Genomic DNA, 25,127 nt, shown 5'->3' on the forward strand with positions numbered 1-25,127 from the left:
TGCACTTTGATTAATGCTAAATGGCAGGTTGTGGATTTCATTCAATTGTTTATAAAAATGTCATACTTCAAGAACCGATTCCCTGGAGCTTCAAACATGTTGAATGCACAAGATTCTGAAATGTGTTGATGTATTCTGTCGAGGAAATTGACTTGGTAACCTTGGCGGATCCTCAGTAGGTGGCTGTTGCTTTTCAAAAATAGTGTCCCATTCCTTTCTGACCCTTTCATTCCTTTGTGATCTTTCCTTCTGCGTCATTAAAGAGGTCGATCTGGAACTCTCCTTTTTCCATTGGCAACATTAAAACATGAATTGACTGTGTCTTTTAGCCTCTTTATCATCTCCCCTATTTCCTTCGCTGCTGCTGGAGGTCTAATAGCTCTAGTCAAATGTGACTCTGAGGCGTCTCCCATTTAAAATCAATCCCTTTGGTTTTGAGAGAGGGGGACCATTATTCCTGATGGCGCAGCAGCGAAAGAAGGGAAAACAGTTAAAATGTGTATATCTGATCTTGCACAAAATTAAGTGGGATAAAAAGGTATAATCAGGTGGGATAAAAAAGGTGGATTATAATAGTTGAAGAAATCAGAAGGGTTTGTGAACAGATCAGCTCACAATTTGACAATAGACAATAGGTGCAGGAGGAGGCCATTCGGCCCTTCGAGCCAGCACCACCATTCAATGTGATCATGGCTGATCATTCTCAATCAGTACCCCGTTCCTGCCTTCTCCCCATACTCCCTGACTCCGCCATCCTTAAGAGCTCTATCTAGCTCTCTCTTGAATGCATTCAGAGAATTGGCCTCCACTGCCTTCTGAGGCAGAGAATTCCACAGATTCACAACTCTCTGACTGAAAAAGTTTTTCCTCATCTCCGTTTGAAATGGCCAACCCTTTATTCTTAAACTGTGGCCCCCAATATTGGGAACATGTTTCCTGCCTCTAACGTGTCCAACCCCTTAATAATCTTATACGTTTCAATAAGATCCCCTCTCATCCTTCTAAATGCCAGTGTATACAAGCCTAGTCGCTCCAGTCTTTCAACATATGACAGTCCCGCCATTCCGGGAATTAACCTAGTAAACCTACGCTGCACGCCCTCAATAACAAGAATATCCTCCCTCAAATTTGGAGACCAAAACTGCCCACAGTACTCCAGGTGCGGACTCACTAGGGACCTGTACAACTGCAGAAGGACCTCTTTGCTCCTATACCCAACTCCACTTGTTATGAAGGCCAAAATTCCATTGGCTTTCTTCACTGCCTGCTGTACCTGCATGCTTCCTTTCAGTGTCTGATGCACTAGGACACCCAGATCTTGTTGTACGTCCCCTTTTCCTAACTTGACAACATTCAGATAATAAATTGCCTTCCTATTCTTACCACCAAAGTGGATAACCTCACACTTATCCACATTAAACTGCATCTGTCATGCATCCGCCCACTCACACAACCTGTCCAAGTCACCCTGCAACCTCATAGCATCTTCCTCACAGTTCACACTGCCACCCAGCTTTGTTTCATCTGCAAATTTGCTAATGGTACTTTTAATCCCTTCATCCAAGTCATTGATGTATATTGTAAATAGCTGCGGTCCCAGCACCGAGTCTTGCGGTACCCCACTAGTCACTGCCTGCCATTCTGAAAGGGACCCATTTATCCCCACTCTTTGCTTTCTGTCTGTCAACCAATTTTCTATCCATGTCAGTACCATGACCATGTGCTCCAATACCATGTGCTCTAATTTTGCCCACCAATCTGCTCCATGTGCTCCTATGTGGGACCTTGTCGAATGATTTCTGTAAGTCGAGATACACCACGTCCACCGGCTCTCATAGAAACATAGAAACATAGAAACATAGAAAATAGGTGCAGGAGTAGGCCATTCGGCCCTTCGAGCCTGCACCGCCATTCAATATGATCATGGCTGATCATTCAGCTCAGTAGCCTGTCCCTGCCTTCTCTCCATACCCTCTGATCCCTTTAGCAAAAAGGGCCACATCTAACTCCCTCTTAAATATAGCCAATGAACTGGCCTCAACTACCTTCTGTGGCAGAGAATTCCACAGACTCACCACTCTCTGTGTGAAGAAATGTTTTCTCATCTCGGTCCTAAAAGACTTCCCCCTTATCCTTAAGCTGTGACCCCTGGTTCTGGACTCCCCGAACATCGGGAACAATCTTCCCGCATCTAGCCTCTCCAACCCCTTAAGAATTTTATATGTTTCTATAAGATCCCCCCTCAGTCTTCTAAATTCCAGCGAGTACAAGCCCAGTCTATCTAGTCTTTCCTCATATGTAAGTCCCGCCATCCCAGGGATCAATCTGGTGAACCTTCTCTGTACTCCCTCTAAGGCAAGAACGTCTTTCCTCAGGTTAGGCGACCAAAACTGCACACAATACTCCAGGTGCGGTCTCACCAAGGCCCTGAACAACTGCAGCAGAACCTCCCTGCTCCTAAACTCAAATCCTCTTGCTATGAATGCCAACATACCATTCGCTTTCTTCACTGCCTGCTGCACCTGCATGCTTGCTTTCAATGACTGGTGCACCATGACACCCAGGGCACGTTGCATCTCCCCTTCTCCCATTCAGGTAATACTCTGCTTTCCTGTTCTTGCCGCCAAAGTGGATAACCTCACATTTATCCACATTATATTGCATCTGCCATGCATTTGCCCACTCGCCTAATCTATCCAAGTCACTCTGCAGCCTCCTAGCCTCCTCCTCGCTGCTAACACTGCCACCCAGCTTCGTGTCATCCGCAAACTTAGAGATGTTGCATTCAATTCCCTCGTCCAAATCATTAATATACACTGTAAATAACTGGGGTCCCAGCACTGAGCCTTGCGGTACCCCACTAGTCACTGCCTGCCATTCCGAAAAGGACCCGTTTATTCCTACTCTTTGCTTCCTGTCCGCCAACCAATTTTCTATCCACCTCAACACTGAACCCTCAATATCGTGTGCTTTAAGTTTGTACACCAATCTCCTATGTGGGACCTTGTCGAAGGCCTTCTGAAAGTCCAGATATAACACATCGACTGGTTCTCCCTTATCCACTCTACTAGTTACATCCTCGAAAAATTCTATAAGATTCGTCAGACATGATTTGCCTTTGGTAAATCCATGCTGACTTTGTCCGATGATTTCACCACTTTCCAAATGTAATGCTATCACATCTTTAATAACTGACTCTAGCATTTTCCCCACCACCGATGTTAGGCTAACTGGTCTATAATTCCCTGTTTTCTCTCTCCCTCCCTTTTTAAAAAGTGGGATTACATTAGCTATCCTCCAGTCCTAGGAACTACTCCAGAATCTAAAGAGTTTTGAAAAATTATCACTAATGCATCCACTATTTCTGAGGCTACTTCCTTAAGCACTCTGGGATGCAGCCTATCTGGCCCTGGGGATTTATCTGCCTTTAATCCATTTAATTTACCTAACACCACTTCCCGACTAACCTGGATTTCCCTCAGTTCCTCCATCTCTTTAGACCCCCGGTCCCCCGCTATTTCCGGCAGACGGTTTATGTCTTCCTTATTGAAGACAGAACCAAAGTATTTGTTCAATTGGTCTGCCATCTCCTTGTTCCCTATGATCAATTCACCTGTTTCCGACTGCAAGCGACCTACAGGGGACTCTCCCCTGTCCATTTTCCTAGTTACATCCTCAAAAGATTCCAGTAGATTAGTCAAGCATGATTTCCCCTTTGTAAATCCATGTTGACTCGGAACGATCCTGTTACTGCTGTCCTCCTTTCACATACTCTAAGTGAATTGCAACCATTGCAACTTTTCGTTATCATAAACATTTTTGTTTTGCTGGTCTCTCTCATTTTATTTTTTCCAGATGTCATTATGTACATTCAACTTTGCAACATTAAAATAGAATGTATAATGCCACCATTCATGCCATAGTTAAAATTTGCAAACCTCTTAATTCTATTTTGCATCTCAAGCTCAAAACATTATAACATTTGCATCTATATTATCCAATGGCATACTACATTTTGCTATTGAAATTAATACAATTAGTTTCATATGTACTCTCTAATGCGGATACTCATAATACAAATTATATAAGTAATATAATAAGTATTGTAAAGTAAGTCCAATTTTAAAAATGTTTTCCTTCAAAGCAGCATAATGATTGGTAAAAGAACATAAATCAGTGCCCAGAAATGATTATCTGCAAAACCTCGGAGAGTGTAGAAATTACATTTAACATTGTTCAGCACACCCAATAGAGTTACCAAGGCATTAGAAAGACTGCAAAGAGTCACAAAGTCCATCCTTGAATCTTTGATGTGTACAAAGGTGAGGCAAAATTAAATTATTATTGAATTTTGGAATTACTTTTGAGGATGTTATTTTGAATTCAAATAAAACAGCCAACCATTTCTCGGAATTGAACTGGGAAGATGGGTTAAAATGTGTACTTTGAAAGTAAGAGGCCAACAATTGATTTGAAGCAGAGGCAAAACGTGAAGTATCAGAAGTAGCAGCAAATCAATATTATAACTCATAGCAAGTAAATGTCCAAGGACCTTTGTCACACGATGAGTTATCTATCTATCTATCTATCTATCTATCTATCTATCTATCTATCTATCTATCTATCTATCTATCTATCTATCTATCTATCTATCTATCTATCTATCTATCTATCTATCTATCTATCTATCTATCTATCTATCTATCTATCTATCTATCTATCTATCTATCTATCTATCTATCTATCTATCTATCTATCTATCTATCTATCTATCTATCTCTCTATCTATCTATCTATCTCTCTATCTCTCTATCTCTCTATCTCTCTATCTCTCTATCTCTCTATCTCTCTATCTCTATATCTCTCTATCTCTCTATCTCTCTCTATCTCTAAAACTCTCTGTCTGTGTGTATGTGTGTATGTGTGTTTGACCACACCATAACTTTTATGGTTCGCACAGCCAAAACGGTACACCATAGCGCCACAATGTTTGCACCACCTTACTCACCATTATCCTGGGCATAATATGTAACAACTCTCATTCAAATTGAAACTACAGAGATTTAAAAGTTTAACAATTCACTTACTAACCCATTTCCTCAAACTCCTCAGCGTGTGACGTCACAATGCTCCACCTTCCACTTCAATTGCTCCTCACTCGCCAAAACAAGATGGCCGTCGGCAGCGCTGCCGCCCGCCCGCGCTCAGTCCTTCCCTCTCCCCTCGCCTGGCCCCGACCTCAGTAACTCAGCAGGTCAGGCAGCATCTCAGGAGAGAAGGAATGGGTGACGTTTCGGGTCAAGATCCTTCTTCAGACTGATGTCAGGGGGCGGGACAAAGGAAGGATGTAGGTGGAGACAGGAAGACAGTGGTAGATCTGGGATGGGGGAAGGGAAGAGAGGGACAGAGGAACTATCTAAAGTTGGAGAAGTCAATATTCATACAGCTGCGCGGCAAGCTACCCAAGCGAAATATGAGGTGCTGTTCCTCCAATTTCCGGTGGGCCTCACTATGGCACTGGAGGAAGCCCATGACAGAAAGGTCAGACTGGGAGTGGGAGGGGGAGTTGAAGTGCTCAGCCAACGGGAGATCAGGTTGGTTAAGGCGGACTGAGCGAAGGTGTTGGGCGAAGCGATCACCGAGCCTGCGTTTGGTTTTGCCGATGTAAAGAAGTTGACATCTAGAGCAGCAGATGCAATAGATGAGGTTGAAGGAGGTGCAGGTGAACCTCTGTCTCACCTGGAAAGACTGTTTGGGTCCTTGGATGGAGTTGAGGGGGGAGGTAAAGAGACAGGTGTTGCATCTCCTGCGGTTGCAAGGGAAAGTGCCCGGTGATGGGGTGGTTTGGGTAGGAAGGGACGAGTGGACCAGGGAGTTACAGAGGGAACGGTCTCTGCGGACTTCATAAATTAAACCTAAAATGGTTTAGTTAGAGTTTCTGACAACATGAATTAGATCGAGTGAAATGAGTGCACTCTAAATCCCACACTAAAACTCTGCACGCATGGAATATACACCCAGTTATATGAGAGAGTATGTCTATTTTCAATCAGTGCTACGAACTGAAAAATCACAGCCGACTTCTCTGATGGAAAATAATTACCTTTGAGAGTTAAAGTTTGCTGTTCTGAATCAAAGCCCAACTTTGTATTAGAGAGCAAAAAGCAAAGTTCAATTCCACTGCAAAATGTGAAGTGGAGGTTTGTGAATACATGGGAATGGAGCCTGATGTATGATCCAGTACCACACCAGATTTCTGCTTGATCTTGGCGCAGTATTGGTATCATTTCACCGCGGTTGAGTTGACGTCAACACTTAAAGAAAGACAACCCATGGCACTAGGTATCACAAAATGCTGGGGTAACTCAACGGGTCAGGCAGCATCTCAGGAGAGAAGGAATGGGTGACATTTCGGGATCGAGACCCTTCTTCAGACATACCTTCGATTTGTACCAGAATCTGCAATTATTTTCCTACATTCCTTCTCTCCTGAGATGCTGCCTGACCCGCTGAGTTACTCCAGCATTTTGTGATACCTTTGATTTGTATCAGCATCTGCAGTTATTTTCCTACCCATGGCATTAAAGTAAGTATCTGCAAAATGTCTAAGACCTGTAAACGAAACACCACAGTTGGGTGTTATTTCTACTACATTATGGTGCAACCATCGTTTGAACCTAGCATACTACATACTATACAACTATGACAGAATATGGTACATCAAAATAAAAGGCCATAATGTATTGATACAAGGAACTGTGGATGCTGGTTTTCCAAAATAAAACCAGAGTACTGGAGTAACTCAATGAGTCAGGCAGCATCTCTGGAAAGCATTGATAAGTGACGATTCAGGTCACCTATCCATGTTCTTCAGAGATGCTGCCTGACTCATTGTGTTACTCCAGCACTTTGTGTATTTTTTAGGCCATAATATATGGCTTGTTAATGCTATGCAATAAAGATGCGTGTAGTGTGTATAAGGTTTTTTTTCTATTTAGGCAGAAGTGGAAATGGTTAGTCAAGAATCTACGACATTTCCCCTTGACCAGCCACATTGAAGCTATGGCCAAGTTCTCGCTCTTTAACCCTTGTAAGATTTAGGAAGTTTGGCGTGTCCCCAACAACCCTCACCAACCTGTACACACGCACTGTAGAAAACATTTTATTAGGATGCATCACAGCCTGGTTTGGGAAGAGCTCTATCTGAGACCGTAAGAAATTGCTGAGAGTTGTGGACGTAGCTCAGACCATCATGCAATCCAACCTCCCTTCCATTGACTCCATCTATACTGCCTCGCCAAGGCCACCAGCATAATTAAGGACCAATCTCACCCTGGTCACTCCCTCTTCTCCCTCCCCCCAATAGGCAAGAGATACAGCAGTTTGAAAACACATACCTCCAGGTTCAGGGACATTTTCTTCCCACCTGTTATCAGGCAATTGAATGGTCCTCCCATCAGCTAGAGTATAGTCCTGACCTCCCATCTACCTCACTGGAGACCTTCGAACTATCTTTAATTGAATTTTATCGGACTTTATCGTGCGCTAAGTGTTGTAGCACAACATCCTTTATCCTTTAAGCACTATGAATGGCTTGATTGTAATCATGATTGTAATAGTCTTTTCCTTCACTGGATAGCATGCAAACAAAAGCTTTTCAATGTACCTCGGTACACGTGACAATAATTTAACTAAACAAAACTAAAATAAAGGACTGAACACACAGCCTTGAAGTGCCTATGTGCTGATAGTCAGCAACGAGAAACTATTGTTGCCAATTGGTACCAATGTTCCTTTTCAACGTTTAGTTTCTGAAGATTATTTTTCACAAAGCTATCACAGATTGCTGGAATTTGAGAGGGAGAAGGGAAAATCGAAAGTGTCAGTATTACAGTTGAGCAAAAGGGACTATGGCGACATGAGGGAGGAGCTGGCCAAAGTTGACAGGAAAGAGACCCTGGCAGGGAAGACGGTGGAACAACAATGGCAGGTATTTCTGGGAATAATACAGAAGGTTCAGGATCAGTTCATTCCAATGAGGAAGAAAGATTCTACAGGAATAAGAGGCGACCGTGGCTGATAAGGGATGTCAAGGACAGTATAAAAATAAAAGAGAAGAAGTATAACATAGCAAAGATGAGCGGGAAGCCAGAGGATTGGGAAACATTTAAAGAGCAACAGAAGATAACTAAATAGGCAATACGGGGGGAAAAGATGAGGTGCAAAGGTAAGCTAGCCAAGAATATAAAGGAGGATAGTAAAAGCTTCTTTAGATATGTGAAGAGGAAAAAAATAGTTAAGACAAATGTGGGTCCCTTTTTTATTTTTTTTATTTTTAAAAATATTTTATTTAAGTTTTAACAGAACTCATACATTTTAAATTTCATAATAAACAGTAATAACTACATTATAAATTCGATTATACACGTATTGTTCTGTATTTTCTCCCCTCCCCCACCCCCCAGTTAAAAAGAAAGAAAAAGAAAAAGCAAAAGAAAGAGAGAAAGAGAGGAACCTGGAGTCCTGAGGGAGTCACTTCCGAGTACTTTCTTATTAAATTCTTATTAAAGGTAACAAAACAATCCTGAATTTAAATATTTCCAATTCTTAATCCTAGCTTTAAAATGAATGGGTTCCACACGTTCAAGAAGAAGTCATATCTATTTCTCAGATTATACGTTGCTTTTTCTAATGGGATACAACTACGCATTTCTGCATACCATCTTTCAAATCTTATTTCATTTGGATCTTTCCAAGTGACCGCTACACATTTTTTTGCTACTGCTATTGATATTTTGAGAAATGTTTCCTGATGTTTATCTAAAATTAGCTTTGGTACTATTCCTTTTGTGTCTCCCAATAAAAACAACCTTGAATCCATTGGTATGATCTTATTCATCAATTGTTCCAAGAATTTTTTTAGGTCTTTCCAAAAAGGAGTTACCTTCTGACATGCCCATGTAGAGTGTAAAAAATTACCCACGTCTTGGTTGCATCTAAAACAACTTTCAGATGAGTTTGGTTTAAAATTGTTTAATTTTTTCGGGGTTAAATATAGTTGATGTAGAAAATTATATTGTACTAAACTATATCTCACATTAATAGTATTTTTCATACTATCTAAACACAGTCTTTCCCAACTTGGTTCATCAATAATAATATTAAGATCTGTTTCCCATCTTTGTCTTGATTTTTGAATTCCTATCTTTGGACTAGATTTTTGTAATAATTTATACATTCATGATATAATTTTTTTTATTCCCTTGCCCTGAATCAAGGATTCCATTCCTTTAATCTGAAATAGAGACATTGAATTACCTAATTTTTCCCTTAAAAAAGATTGTAATTGATAATAGAAAAAAATACTATTCCCTGGAATTTGATATTTATTTCTCAATTGGGAAAATGTCAAAAATGTATTTCCTTCATAGCAATCTCCTATATTTTTAATACCCTTCTGTTCCCAGAGTTGTAGTATTTGATTATTCCAAGCAAACGGCAATAATCCATTTTTTACTAATGGAGTTTTAGCTGTTAAAAAAAATATTTTATCATTAACTTTAACTGTTTTCAACAATGTATTAATTAAATGTTTTAGCAAAGGTGACTCTTTATCCTTAACTAATAGCTTCGCTTCCCATTTATATATAAATTCTTCTGGACATAACTCTTTTATTTTATCCATTTCAATTTTGACCCATGCTGTTTTTCCACCCTCTTGATAAAAGGATGAAATAAAACTCATTTGTGCTGCCAGATAGTAATTTTTAAAATTTGGTAATTGCAATCCACCTAATTCAAATTTCCATGTTAATTTTTCCAGAGACACTCTTGGCATTTTACCTTTCCAAAGAAAATTCCTCACAATTTTGTTCAATTCTTGAAAAAAATTATTTGGCAAAGGTATAGGCAGTGTTGAAAATAAATACTGTATCCTCGGAAAAATATTCATCTTAATACAATTCACTCTCCCTATCAATGTAATTGGAAGATTCATCCATTTCTTCAGGTCCTCATCTATTTTTTTTATTAGTGGTTTATAATTTAATTTATACAAATTATTTAACTTATTATCTACTTTAACTCCTAAGAACTTAATGCCTTCTTTTTGCCATTTAAACTGATTTTCTCTTTTACATTGATCATAATTGCCTTCAAAAAGAGGCATTATTTCAGTTTTATCTTTATTAATTTTATATCCTGATACTTTCCCATATTCTTCCAATCTGAAATATAATTTTCTTAAGGATTCCAATGGTCTAGTAAGACAAATTAAGACATCATCTGCAAATAAAGTAATTTTGTGATCTTCCTGATTAACTTTAAATCCTTTAATGTCTAAATCTGATCTTATTAGCTCTGCCAGAGGTTCAATGGCCAATACAAATAAAGCCGGTGACAAGGGACATCCCTGTCTACTAGATCTTTCCAAATTAAATGATTGAGAAGATTGGCCATTTGTCACCACTTTGGCTTTATGTTGTTTATAAAGAGCTTTTACCCAGTTAATGAAACCATTTCCTAATCTGTACTTCTCTAATACTTTAAATAAAAAATCCCATTCTAACCTGTCAAACGCCTTTTCAGCATCTAAAGCAACTGCTGCGCTCAATTCCTTTGTTTTCTGTGCTAAATGTAAAATACTTATAAATCTTGCTACATTATCAGATATTTTCCTTTTTTTGACAAATCCAGTTTGGTCCTCTTTAACCAGCTTCGGTAAATATTCTGCCAATCTCCTTGCCAAAAGTTTAGCAACTTTTGTGGGTCCCTTGAAGACAGATGCAGGTGAATTTATTTTGGGGAACAAGGAAATGGCAGACGAGTTGAACAGGAACTTTGGATCTGTCTTCACTAAGGAAGACACAAACAATCTCCCAGATGTACTAGTGGCCAGAGGTCCTAGGGTGATGGAGGAACTGGAGGAAATTCACATTTGGCAGGAAATGGTGTTGGGTAGACTGATGGGACTGAAGGCTGATAAATCCCCAGGACCTGATGGTCTGCATCCCAGGGTTCTTATGGAAGTGGCTCTAGAAATCGTGGACGCGTTGGTGATCATTTTCCAATGTTCTATCGATTAGTTCCTGTTGTTTGGAGGGTAGTTAATGTTATCCCACTTTTTAACAAAGGAGGGAGAGAGAAAACAGGAAATTATAGACCAGTTAGCCTGACATCGGTGGTGGGGAAGATGCTGGAGTCAATTATAAAAGAAATAGCAGAACATTTGGATAGCAGTAACAGGATCGTTCCGTCAGCATGGATTTACAATGGGGAAATCATGTTTGACTAATCTTCTGGAATTTTTTGAGGATGTAACTAGGAAAATGGACAAGGAAGAGCCAGTGGATGTAGTGTACCTGGACTTTCAGAAAGCCTTTGATAAGGTCCCACATGGGAGATTAGTGGGCAAGATTAGTGCACATGGTATTGGGGGTAGGGTGCTGACATGGATAGAAAATTGGTTGGCAGACAGGAAACAATGAGTAGGGATTAAAGGTATCACAAAATGCTGGAGTAACTCAGCGGGTAGGGATTAAAGGGTCCCTTTCAGAATGGCAGGCAGTGACTAGTGGGATACTGCAAGGCTCGGTGCTGGGACCGCAGCTATTTACAATATACATTAATGACAGATGAAGGGATTAAAAGTAACATTAGCAAAGTCAGAGAGTGGTGAAGGTGTGGAATTCTCTGCCTCAGAAGGCAGTGGAGGCCAGTTCGTTAGATGCTTTCAAGAGAGAGCTGGATAGAGCTCTTAAGGATAGCGGAGTGAGGGGGTATGGGGAGAAGGCAGGAACGGGGTACTGATTGAGAGTGATCAGCCATGATCGCATTGAATGGCGGTGCTGGCTCGAAGGGCTGAATGGCCTACTCCTGCACCTATTGTCTATTGTCTATTGTCTATTGACACAAAGCTGGGTGGCAGTGTGAACTGTGAGAAGGATGCTATGAGGATGCAGGGTGACTTGGACAGGTTGTGTGAGTGGGCAGATGCAAGGCAGATGCAGTTTAATATGGATAAATGTGAGGTTATCCACTTTGGTGGCAAGAACAGGAAGGCAGATTATTATCTGAATGGTGTCAAGTTAGGAAAAGGGGAAGTGCAACGAGATCTGGGTGTCCTTGTTAATCAGTCACTGAAAGTAAGCATGCAGATACAGCAGGCAGTGAAGAAACCTAATTACATGTTGGCCTTCATAACAAGAGGAGTTGAGCATAGGAGCAAATAGGTCCTTCTGCAGTTGTACAGGCCCCAATGAGACTGTGTGGTTACTCCAGTTTTGGTCTCCAAATTTGAGGAAGGACATTCTTGCTATTGAGGGAGTGCAGCGTAGGTTCACAAGGTTAATTCTTGGGATGGCAGGACTGTCGTATGTTGAAATAATGGAGCGAGTGGGCTTGCATACACTGGAATTTAGAAGGATGTGAAGGAATCTTATTGAAACATATAAGATTATTAAGGGATTGGACACGCTAGAGGCAGGAAACATGTTCCCAATGTTGGGGAAGTCCAGAACCAGGGGCCACAGTTTAAGAATAAGGGGTAGGCCATTTAGAACGGAGATGAGGAAAAACCTTTAAACTCAGAGAGTTGTGAATCTGTGGAATTCTCTGTTACAGAAGGCAGTGGAGGCCAGTTATTTGGATGCTTTCAAGAGAGAGTTAGATAGAGCTCTTAAAGATAGCAGAGTCAAGGGATATGGGGAGAAGGCAGGAACGGGGTACTGATTGTGGATGATCAACCATGAGCACAGTGAATGGTGGTGTTGGCTCGAAGGGCCGAATAGCCTACTGCTGAACCTGTTGTCTGTTGTCTATTGTCTATTGTCATTTGCAGTTTCTTTTGTCTAGGTTTTTGCTTAACTTCATTCTGCCCTTCGATTTGATAATGGGCTAAATCTCACTGGTTCTAACTGGCAGTTCCAAAGAAAGCATTGATGTTCAGCCATCCATTGTGTACAGTATGAAATATTGGTTGGAAATAATAACAGTTTCAAGATTGTTTCTTTGTTAAGGGTTATATCATGTCACTATTTGCACTGTGGGTTGCAACAATATCTCAAGGGAGGTAATATGTGTGGCTCCCTTGAAATAAATGGTAGCATTGCGTTTGCCTTCCTTACTACCAATTCGACTTGCAAATTAACTTTTTGGGAGTCCTGCGTCAGCACTCCTAAATCCCTTTGAACCTCCAATTTCTGAATTTTCTTCCTATTTAGAAAACAGTCTACACCTTTATTCCTACTACCAAAATGCATGGGTCCACACTTTGTTACGTTGTATTCCATCTGGTATTCTGGTGGAGAGCATTTGACTTAATTGTGCCAGAGATTTGGTAGTAAAAAAATCATTGTGTTGAATTTTGAGAGCTCATCAAATGTGTATCACTATTTGAAGGGGCCTTTTGGGACATTTTCAATCAATGTTATTTACTTTAAAAAGTTTTAAGGGGTATTAACCTGTAGAAAGTGGATTTTGTGCTTCTTGGACAACTTGTTGGAGTAACCTGGAAAGAAACAAATACTTAGCCAATGTCATATTGCTGAAGGTTTCCCTTGGCCTGTTTGAGCACTCCACCTCTTCACAATATTCTACAAAGGAAGAGGCATGGGACCCGGACGAGTTGTGGCAAGAGAGAGAGGAGGATGAGGACGATTCCAAATTTGTGGGGTGATTTTGTACACACTTCTTCGTCTTGCAATCGTGAGAGCCCATTATCACCAACACCTGTGTCAGAGCAACAGGGTTACATTAAGTAGGCAATGTGGAAGTTTGAGGAGGAGGAGGAAGAGAGAGAAAAGGAAACAAGGAGTGAAAGGATAGCAGGGGTTAGAGATCTTTCCTTACCAGTACTAATATCAGAGGAATCATAGAAACCATGACAATTCAGCTCACAGCATCTCAGAGTGTCTCAACACTATCCCAAATGATCCTTCTTAACCTTGAGCCATCGTAGGCCAGAGGTTCCTGATGCCAATGGGGATGTTGCATTTCTTCAAGGAAGTTATGAGCATATCCTTGAATAATTTTCTTTGTCCACCTGGAAATCTGTTTCGATATCAGAGCTTAAAATAGAGTGTCTGTTTTAGGGGTCTGGTGTTGAACAGGCAAATATTGTGGCTTAGTCTATGCAGTGTGTAATTAGAGGCCTCAACATTGGGGATGATTGACTGGCAGAAGACATAAACACCAACTCCCCCTCCCATTCCCACACTGACATTTCTGTCCTGGGCCTCCTCCACTGTCAGATTGAGGCCCAGTGCAGATTGGAGGAACAGCACCTCATATTGTGGCTTCACTCTAGCATTGGAGGAGGACACCTAGCTGGGCTACTAGTTGAGACCCCCTGAAATTGACCTGAAACTTGCAAAGTGAAGTAACGCTGGTCAAAACACACAAAACAATATTCAGCATTCCTATTATCTCAGCACCTCATATCAACAGCACCTCATATTTCGCTTGCGCAGCTTACAACCCAGCAGTATGTTGACCTCTAACTTCAAGTAAGCTTTGCTTTCCTTCTCTCTCAATCCCTCCCCCATCCTAGTTCTCCAACCAGTCCGACTGTCCCCCTGATTAAATTTTATCTCTGTATGATTCGTTGTCACCTTCCCTTAGCTAACATGATTTATTTCCATAAAACCCGAGTTACTCCAGCATTTTGTGTCTATCTTCAGTGTAAACCAGCATCTGTAGTTCCTTCCTACCCATTGACATTGGTTTGTTTACCTGGAATTGAGTTTGGTGCATTTTGTAGGGAAAATATTTGTGGTATTTTCCGATGTCTGCCCCAGCTAGTTCAGAACTCAGAAGCATATAAGCGGGGAAAGATAGCTGCTGCCAAGTAGACCACGGGTTTTCTGTTGTCTGACGTGCTGATTTCAAACACCCACCATTGCATTATATAGTTCATTTAAGCAATGAATACCTCAACTTTTCTAATTGTACTCTTTCGGCTACTCTATAACTTTCAAAACTAATCCCAAAATTCCTGCAGCTCCCTGAATCCACAGTTATTTGAGCTCATCCTTCTGTAATTCTGCAGGACCACTGCACTGTTGAAGGTGTAGCCATTTAGCTGAAATTATAGGCAGATCTGCAAGACATTTAGCTAAAAAGAAATCTATATTAAACTGGTCCCCCAGGGAAATAACAGCCATAGTTACACCAAATTTGGATACTTTCCCGAAAGCCTTTGGAATTCTAGTGCTCAAATGTTTGAAGAAGTGAAACCTGATAAAGCCAGATCCTTTCTGATCCAAACACCTTGGTGGGATAATAGGAATACTGAATATTGTTTTGTGTGTTTTGACCAGCGTTACTCCACTTTGCAGGTTTCAGGTCAATTTCAGGGGGTCTCAACTAGTAGCCCAGCTAGGTGTCTTTCTCCAATGCTAGTGAAGCCACAAGCAAAATAAGCCCGTCCCAATCCAACTGTATTTCCCCGTCCTATCCCCAGTCCCACCTGGGTGTGCTTACATTTCTCCTACCATCTCCCACCACCCAAGTTACCCTGCTTCTCTCCCTTTCACTGTATGCTCATCTCCCTTCCCCAGCCCCATATTTCCCTTTCTCTTTCTTTCCCCTCCCCATCCCTTAATTCCCTTATTTCCTTACTACAGCAATGACTACATTTTAGTGGACGTGAGGTACAATGGGATGGCAAGATGCATCAACCAAATGCATGGGTTTCTTCGCTGCCAACAAAAGGTTCGCCAATGGAAAGTAACAGCCATGTATTAGCCAACCTGCAATCACCAGGATATCGCCAAGAGCAGTAAATCATTGATGGCTTAAACAATATAAATACCCAGACTGGTAGAAGGAAAGAGAGGCAGACAAATGTGTCTTCAATTAGCTGCGGCATAAAATAAACTTTTGCTGTCATATTTACAAGGGGAAAAACCTTTTTCATTTTCCCCAGTGTAAGGACATAATAGATAGCAAGGACACACAACATTTACTGTTTCCCTTGAGTGCAGAGAATGGTAGATTTATTTTTCAGGACATCAGTATTTATTCTGACATCCATGTGAACTCAGAAGGTCCCATATTACTGTGAAACAGGCTGCCCAGCCATGCATGAGGGTGAAGGTGGATGTGCACAGACAAATCTTGGACATAAAATCAATGGGTTTGTTTCTCAAGTTTCCGTTAGATAAAGCCACAACATTTTAACTTCTGTATTTTAGATCACCTAGCGATTTACTTGCAGTAACTGGGAAGCTGCTATTATTTCAAATCACAAATTGGGCACAGGGTGTAATTTCTGTTTGATACTGGCCCCTGTGTACTTTGGATAAAACCCTGATTGTTTGAATGTTGATCCCAGGAAACACAAAGTTATTTTGCTCTTTTCTGGATAGCGTAAAAGCTGTGAACAACAGGTAATAAGTGGGTTGATATTTTTCAGATGAAAATTATGATTATCCTTATCTTTATTTTATTGTGTTTTATTTGTTTATTTGCAAACTTAGAATTTGTGTTGAGAATTTTGAGAAACACCAAACAAGTAAAGAGCTAGTAAATAAGTCATAGCTTAAAATTGGCATGGCGTATGTATTCATCTGACTACAAATGAAACCTCAGGAGTGTTGTCATTCAATCAGGAAAAGTACACTGGGCTCTATTCCAGCGTAGACCAGAAGAGAAATGACGATGTACTTTGCCAAAGAGTAGGCACAACTTTCTAAATGAATCTTTAGCTTTCAAGAAGAGCCGATAGATTCCAAATCCAGCTAATGCAAATCACTTAAAGCTGTTTCATCCCCCTGGGGCAAGGAGATTTAAGTAACTCTCGACTTGGTGATGGAGAAGAAGTGGTGGTGTAAAGAAAAGGAAGTAAAGGAGAGGGGAAGAAAGATAACAAATAAAGTGGAGATTGAGTACAGAAGCACTAGATAATTTATCTTTTCCAGGATTCTCTTCCCTGCTGTAAAACCCATATGACCCCACTTCCCTCCACCTTCCAAAGCTGTAGATCTTCCAACACTCCAGTAAACTGTTAGTCCTATTTACATCGCACAATTTAATGTTAAACAAAGAAAACAAAGAAAATTGGGTCAGAAAAATATAGTATCGTCCTCTGGAAAAAGTTGCATACAGTTTTGGATGCGTAAGTGGCCTGCTGGAATTTTGTTGCCTTGTCTTTTTACTGGGATAATTACTGTTCCAGTCAACTGCCACACTTGTGGGGCACAAATCTTGGGCACACAAATCTTGGGCACACAAATCTTGGGCACACAAATCTTGGGCACACAAATCTTGTGCACACAAATCTTGTGCACACAAATCTTGGGCACACATATCTTGGGCGCACAAATCTTGGGCACACATATCTTGGGCGCACAAATCTTGGGCACACAAATCTTGTGCACACAAATCTTGAGCACACAAATCTTGGGCATACATATCTTGGGCACACAAATTTTGGGCACACAAATCTTGTCCACACAAATCTTGTGCACACAAATCTTGGGCACACATATCTTGGGCGCACAAATCTTGGGCACACAAATCTTGTACACACAAATCTTGTGCACACAAATTTTGGGCACACAAATCTTGTACACACAAATCTTGTGCACACAAATCTTGGGCACACAAATCTTGCCTGCAGTGAGATTCTAGATCTCAGGGCACGGAGGATTGACACTTTTGATATCTCAAATACAACATCAAATGTAGATCATGGCTACTCTCAGGGCCATTTTGGGCAAAAACTGATGATTTCTGTCATGTCCCACAATTTGTTGTTCATTGCTGCACTTTGAAGATCACGTGAAGCTCCGATCGAGACATATACTAAGCGAGCAGGGATATGCCTACATTTCAGGCTTGTCCAAAGTGCAGGCACTTATGGACTATGCTCATATTCTTTGATACTATCTCCCTGGCAACTTCCTACCATGCAAACTCCGCGTAGAGAACACCCGAGGTCAGGATCGAACCTGGGTCTCTGGCGCTGTGAGACAACTGATTTACCAGCTGCACCACTGTACTGTCCGTTAGTTGAGTAATTTAATCTCTGTACCACAACTATGCCATGGCCGTCTTGCACATAGTGTAAATGCCTCCAACTGGTACTGGTCTTCACCATCTGTCCGTGCATCTTTGATGGAATTACTTCCCCAGGAGCACTCTGATCCCCTGAGGAGCACCCAGCCATCCTCCCTATATTAAAGCATCCATTCATTCAGTTGTAGCATTCCCCTCGGGCTGAGGCTTGTATTGCCGTGTCTTTTTGTGTGCCGGCTTCAGAAGATTACAGCACCTAGATTCATACTGATTTTGCGATCCAATTCCACTGGCTGGTGGTGAATTGCTGGATAGGAATCCACTCCTTGTCTTATCACTCCTCTACAGGAGGCTTGAAACCCAGTGCTGAATTGGGCCACAGATTTCTTAAATTCTAGGCAATTATGCGGCTAACTCCGTGTCAGAAATGTGGTTTAATGTATGTGCACACTATTGTGACTAGGTGACCCTTCGAAACATAGAAAATAGGTGCAGGAGGAGACCATTTGGCTCTTCGAGCCAGCACCTCCGTTCATTGAGATCATGGCTGATCATTTGCAATCAGTAATCTGTGCCTGCCTTCTCCCGATATTCCTTGATTCTGCTAGTCCCTAGAGCTCTATCTAACTCTCTTTTACATTTATCCAGTGAATTGGCCTCCACTGCCTTCTGTGGCAGAGAATTCCACAAATTCACAATTCTCTGGGTGAAAAAGTTTTTTCTCATCTCAGTTTTAAATGACCTCCCCTTTATTCTTAGACTGTGGCCCCCTGGTTCTGGACTTCCCCAACATTGGAAGCATTTTTCCTGCCGCCATCCTGGGGATTAACCTCGTGAACCTATGCTGCACTGCCACAATAGCAAGGATGTTCTTTCTCAAATTAGAGACCAAAACTGCACACAATACTCCAGATGTGGTTTCACCAGTGCCCTGTACAACTGCAGAAGGACCTCTTTACTTTTATACTCAAATCCTCTCGTTATGAAGGCCAACATGCCATTAACATTCTTCCACTGTCTGCTGTACCTGCATGTTTACTTTCAGTGACTGGTGTACAAGGACACACAGGTCTCATTGCACTTCCCTTTTTCCTAATTTGATACCATTGAGATAATAATCTGCCTCCTTGTTCTTGCCGCCAAAGTGGATAACTTCACATTTATATGCATTATACTGCATCTGCCATGCATCTGCCCACTCACTCAACCTGTCCAAGTCACCCTGCAACCTCCTAGCATCCTCTTCACAGTTCACACTGCCACCCAGCTTTGTGTCAACTGCAAATTTGCTAGTGTTACTTTTAATTCCATCATCTAAATCATTTATATATATTGTAAATAGTTGCGGCCCCAGCACCGAGCCTTGCGGCACTCCACTCACCACTGTCTGCCATTCTGACAGGGACCGATTTATTCCTACTCTTTGTTTCCGGTCTGCCAACCAATTCTCTATCCATGTCAATACCTTACCCCCAATACCATGTGCTTTAATTTTGCCCACTAATCTCCTGCGTGGGACCTTATCAGCTTTCTGAAAATCCAGATACACTACATCCACTGGCTGTCCTTCATCCATTTTACTTATCACATCCTCAAAAAATGCCAGATTAGTCAAGCAGGATTTCCCCTTCATAAATCCATGCTGACTTGGACCAATCCTCTTACTGCTATCCAAATGAACCGTTATTACTTCTTTAATAATTGACTTCAGCATCTTTCTCACCACCGATGTCAGGCTAATTGGTCTATAATTCCCTATTTTCTCTCTCGCTTCTTTCTTGAAAAGTGGGATAACATTAGCTACCCTCCAATCCACAGGAACTGATCCTGAATCTATAGAACATGGGAAAATGATCACCAATGCATCCACAATTTCTAGAGCCACCTCCTTGAGTACCCTGGGATGCAGACCATCAGGCCCTGGGGATTTATCAGCCTTCAGTCCCATCAGTCTTTCTAATACTATTTCTCGCCTAATGCAGATTTCTTTCAGTTCCTCTGTCTCCCTAGATCCTCTGTCCTCTAATACATCTGGCAGATTGTTTGTGTCTTCCTTAGTGAAGAACTAACCAAAGTACCTGTTCAACTCTTCTGCCATTTCCTTGTTCCCCATAATAATTTCACCTGTTTCTGCCTTCAAGGGACCCACATTTGTCTTTACTAATCTTTTTCTCTTAACGTACCTAAATAAGCTTTTACTATCCTATTTTATATTCTTGGCCAGCTTACCCTCGTACTTCATATTTTCACCCTGTATTGCCCTTTTTGTTTCCTTCTGTTGTCCTTTGAAAGTTGCCCAATCCTCTGGCTTCCCGCTACCCTTTGCTATGTTATACACTTTTTCTTTTAGTTTTATTCCATCTCTAACTTCCCTTGTCAGACACGATTGCCTCTTACTCCCTTTAGAATCTTTCTTCTCTTCCTCTTTTTCTCATGCCTTCATAATCCCCTTTGTTCAGCTACAACACTGACACTTCTGATTTAACATTCTCCCTCTCAAATTTCAGATTAAAACTTAACATGTTGTGTCACTACCTCATGCTGGTTCCTTTACCTTGAGTATCCTTATTAAATCTGGTTTATTGGACAATCCAGAATTGCCTTCTCTCTGGCAGGCTCCAGTACAAGCTGCTCTAAGAATCCATCTTGGAGGCACTCTACAAACTCCCTTTCTTGGTGTCCAGAACCAACCTGATTTTCCCAGTCTACCTGCATATTGAAATCTCCCATAACTCCAGTGGCATTACCTTTGTTACATGCCAATTTTAACTCCTGCAGCAACTTGCATCCTCTATCCAGGCTACTGTTTGGGGGACTGTAGATAACTACCATTAGTGTCTTCTTACCATTACAATTCCTCAATTCTATCCACAACGACTCTACATCGTCAGTCTGCATGTCACCCATCGCAAGGGCCTGAATTTCATCCCTCACCAACGTAGCTACCCCACCTCCTCTGCCCACCTGCCTGTCCTTTCTATAGGATGTTTAACCCTGAATATTCAGTTCCCAGTCCCGATCCTCCTGCAGCCAAGTCTCTGTAATCCCCACAATGTCATATCTACCAATCTCTAACTGAGCTTCAAGCTCATTTACTTTACTTATTATACTGTGCATTCATATATAATACTTTTAATCCATTACTCACCTCACCTTTCACATTGATTCCTATTTCACTTGGCTATACTCTACCCTTCGTGAGCTTTCTGTCCTGTTAATTCTGGTGTCTTTCTTAACTTTTCCTATACTTTCTTTCCCTTTAACTCCATCCTTGTATTCCCAATTTGTCTCCCCCTCCCCAACCACTATTTCGTTTAAACCCACCTCGGTCAGAGAGTTGTGAATCTGTGGAATTCTCTGCCTCAGAAGGCAGTGGAGGCCAATTCTCTGAATGCATTCAAGAGAGAGCTAGATAGAGCTCTTAAGGATAGCGGAGTCAGGGGGTATGGGGAGAAGGCAGGAACAGGGTACTGATTGAGAATGATCAGCCATGATCACATTGAATGGCGGTGCTGTCGAGTTCGACTTCGCGTTCGCAGTCAGTTGGATGACAATAATCAGAGACGGCACATACTTTACCTGTTAGTTTATTAGAGATCTCGTGGACAGGTTTCTAAAAGCACACACAGAGTTGCGGACTCCGGGCCAGTGGAAACGTGTCACACCAGCCCCTAGAATTAAGCCCCTAGAATTAAGCTGGCTCGAAGGGCCGAATGGCCTACTCCTGCACTTATTGTCTATTGTCTATTGTCTATTTAAACTCCACATAATAGCCAATGCCCTGTCTTAATCAGATATCACAGAATGAGCTTTAAAAGGGATGAATGTGCCAATTCCAAAACCAGCGCTATTCAAAGTAATCATAGAATACTTATGGATTAACTGCTAGTTTGAATGTATTAATTTCGGAGTTTTCCTATCCTTGACTGAACTTTGGAATTGCTATAGGTTTGGGCTGGCTGATCTTAAAGTAATTGTTTAGTCACTATAAAATATTGTGCTGACAGAAGTTCAGCTTATTTCCTGATGCCAGGAATGGGGTTAACGCACATAGTCTTTTGCCCAGGGTCAGGTAATCAAGAATTCAAGGGCACGGGTTTAAGTTGAGATGGGAAAATATGAATAAATATGAATATGAGGGGCAATATAATCACACAGAAGATTATGGGTATATGGAACGAGCTGCCCAAGGAAGTCGTTGAGGCAGGTAGGAAACATAATGGCCACCAATACTGAAGAGTCCCATTGACCCACTGCACATTTCACGTGTACTCCTCATCTGAACCTGGTGATTGCAATCAACCTGAGACAGATTAAAACTTTTGCAGTGTTAAGCTTTCACAAAATCCTTCAGTTTGAAATGTTAACTGTTATTCTCTCCACAGATAGACACAAAGTGCTGGAGTAACTAAGCTGGTCAGGCAGCATCTCTGGAGGAAAACGATAGGTGCCGTTTCAGGTTGGGACCCTTCTTCAGACTATATGCTGTATAAACCAGCATCTACAGTTTGTTGTATCTACATTCTCTCCACAGCTGATGCCTGACTTGCTGAATACTTTTAACATTTTCTGAAAGTTGAGGCAGCATCCATCCATCACCAATGCCGATTTTAAGATTTACTCAATTGACCCCAAATGAGGATTCAAAATGTTCAGTCGGATATGTTTGAGAGGATTATAATGAAATGTAAATGATATTTGATGTATCTCCCAGCAGCATTTGGGCCACCACAGTAATAGAACACAAGAGCACAGTGTTCCTGGCATGCAGCTGCATGAAGATGAAGATGGTTTTGTATTTTTAAGGTTTCATGGGAGTTATTATCTGCATGCCCCAGTTTTAAAACATTTATTTGAAAATATTTGAGTGCCTCTGAGTCTGCCTGTAATGATGAGCTACTATTTGTCTGCTGAGACCCCAAATAATTTACAAACATGCCCAGCATATTCTAATGAACCTTGACTAAGAATGTGGCTGGGAATCTGAGTGCCACAGCAAAGCAGCCAAGTTGCAGTTGCTGGGTGGCAGTGTGAACTGCGAAGTGGATGTTAGGAGGTTGCAGGGTGACTTGGATAGGTTGAGTGAATGGGCAGATGCATGACAGATGCAGTATAATGTAGATAAATGTTAGATTATCCACTTTGGCGGCAAAAACAAGGAGACATATTATTATCTCAATGGTGTCAGATTAGGTAAAGGGGAAGTGCAACGAGGCCTTGCTGTCCTTGTACACCAGTCATTGAAAATAAGCGTGCAGGTACAGCAGGCAGTGAAGAAAGCTATGTTTGCCTTCATAACAAGAGGATTTGAGTATAGGAGCAAAGAGGTCCTTCTGTAGTTGTATAGGGCCCTGGTGAGACCACATCTGGATTATTGTGTGCAGTTTTGGTCTCCTAATTTGCGGAAGGATGTCCTCGCTATTGAGGCAGTGCAGCATAGGTTCACGAGGTCAATCCCTGTGATGGCGGGACTATCATGTGAGGAAAGATTGGAAAGACTGGGCTTGTTTTCACTGGAGTTTAGAAGGATGAGAGGGGGTCTTATAGAGATGCATAAAATTATAAAAGGACTGGACTAGCTAAATGCAGGAAAAATGTTCCCAATATTGGGAGAGTCCAGAACCAGCGGCCATAGTCTAAGAATAAAGGGGAGGCCATTTAAAACTGAGGTGAGAAGAAACTTTTTCACCCAGAGAGTTGTGAATTTGTGGGATTCTCTGCCACAGAAGGCAGTGGAGGCCAATTCACTGGATGAATTTAAAAGACAGAGCTCGAAGGGCTAATGGAATCAAGGGATATGGGGAGAAGTTGGGCACAGATTACTGATTGTGGATGATCAGCCATGATCACAATGAATGGCGATGCTGGCTCGAAGAGCCTAACAGCCTCCTCCTGCACCTATTTTCTATGTTTCCATGTTTCTATGTTTAAAATCTTAAGCTGGTTTAAAATCTTTAGTCTTTATTCACAAGGTTGTTAATCTGTGGAACTCATTCCCACATCGGGCTGTGGAGGCCAAGTCAGTGGATATTTTGAAGGCAGAAATAGATGAATTCCTAATTAGAACGGGTGTCAAAGGTTACGGGGAGAAGGCAGGAAAATGGGATTAGGAGGCAGAGATCAGCCATGATTGAATAGCGGAGTAGACTCGATGAGCCGAATGGCCTAATTCTACTCCTTCCTAGTGAACTTGTGAAAATCTTAAGAGTAATACCATTCTGCCCACTCTCAGTGTTTATTCAACATTAACTAGATTTTGATCACCATAAAATAACTCATAATCGATCAAATGAAGATATGCTAATTGATTAACTATCTCCATGCCTTGTATGTGTCTAGCTGGTATACAAAATGTGTGACTTACCACCCTCAAGTATCAGCAAGGCAATGGAAGATATAATTGATGGTGTTATTAGGCAACACTTGCTCACCAGTAACTTGAATGCGAAAGCTCAGTTTGGATTTGGTCAGGATCACTGGGGCACTGGACTCATTATATCCACAATCAAAACATCAACAAAGCAATTGAATCCAAACTGAAAATGACACTGACTTACCTTGGCATCAAGGCAACATTCAACCAAGAGGCATAGATAGGGTTAACGGACATAGTCTTTTTGCCCAGGATCAGGTAATCGAGAACTCACGGGCACAAGTTTAAGTTGAGATGGGAAAATATTAATTGAAAAGTGAGGGGCAACATTTTCACACAGAAGATTGTGGGTATAAGGAATGAGCTGCCCAAGGAAGTCACTGAGGCAGGTACAATATTAACATTTAAAAGACATTTGAACAGCTACATGGATTGGAAAAGTTTAGAGAGATATTGGCCAAACATTGGAAAATGGGATTGAGTATTTTGGTGGGAATGGACGACCTGGGTCAAAGGGACAGTTTCTGTGCTGTATGAATCCATAACTCAATGAGGGTGCCATCAAGGAGCCCTGATGTAACTGCAATCATTAGGAAACACCTACTGATTGGATTTATAGTTCATATAAAGGAAGCTGACTGTGGTTTTGAAGGTTAACCATAAAACCTCAAGGCAATGTCCCATACCTAATAATTATGTATCAAAGAACTCACTCCCATCATAAGATCGGAAATGG

The 25,127-nt window shown here is 41.4% G+C and overlaps 1 protein-coding gene across 1 annotated transcript in view; it reads right to left on the reverse strand.

Moving 5' to 3' along the window:
- Window positions 1–24,628, reverse strand: part of LOC144593914 (cytochrome c oxidase subunit 1-like) — a 66,725-nt gene extending 42,097 nt beyond the window's left edge. The window contains 1 exon segment of the mRNA XM_078400046.1: window positions 24,576–24,628. Coding sequence (XP_078256172.1) covers window positions 24,576–24,628 — 53 coding nt within the window.
- Between the last annotated feature and the right edge of the window lie 499 nt (window positions 24,629–25,127).

The sequence above is a fragment of the Rhinoraja longicauda genome, chromosome 5 (assembly GCF_053455715.1).
Source record: "Rhinoraja longicauda isolate Sanriku21f chromosome 5, sRhiLon1.1, whole genome shotgun sequence".
In the NCBI taxonomy this organism is placed as follows: domain Eukaryota; kingdom Metazoa; phylum Chordata; class Chondrichthyes; order Rajiformes; family Arhynchobatidae; genus Rhinoraja; species Rhinoraja longicauda.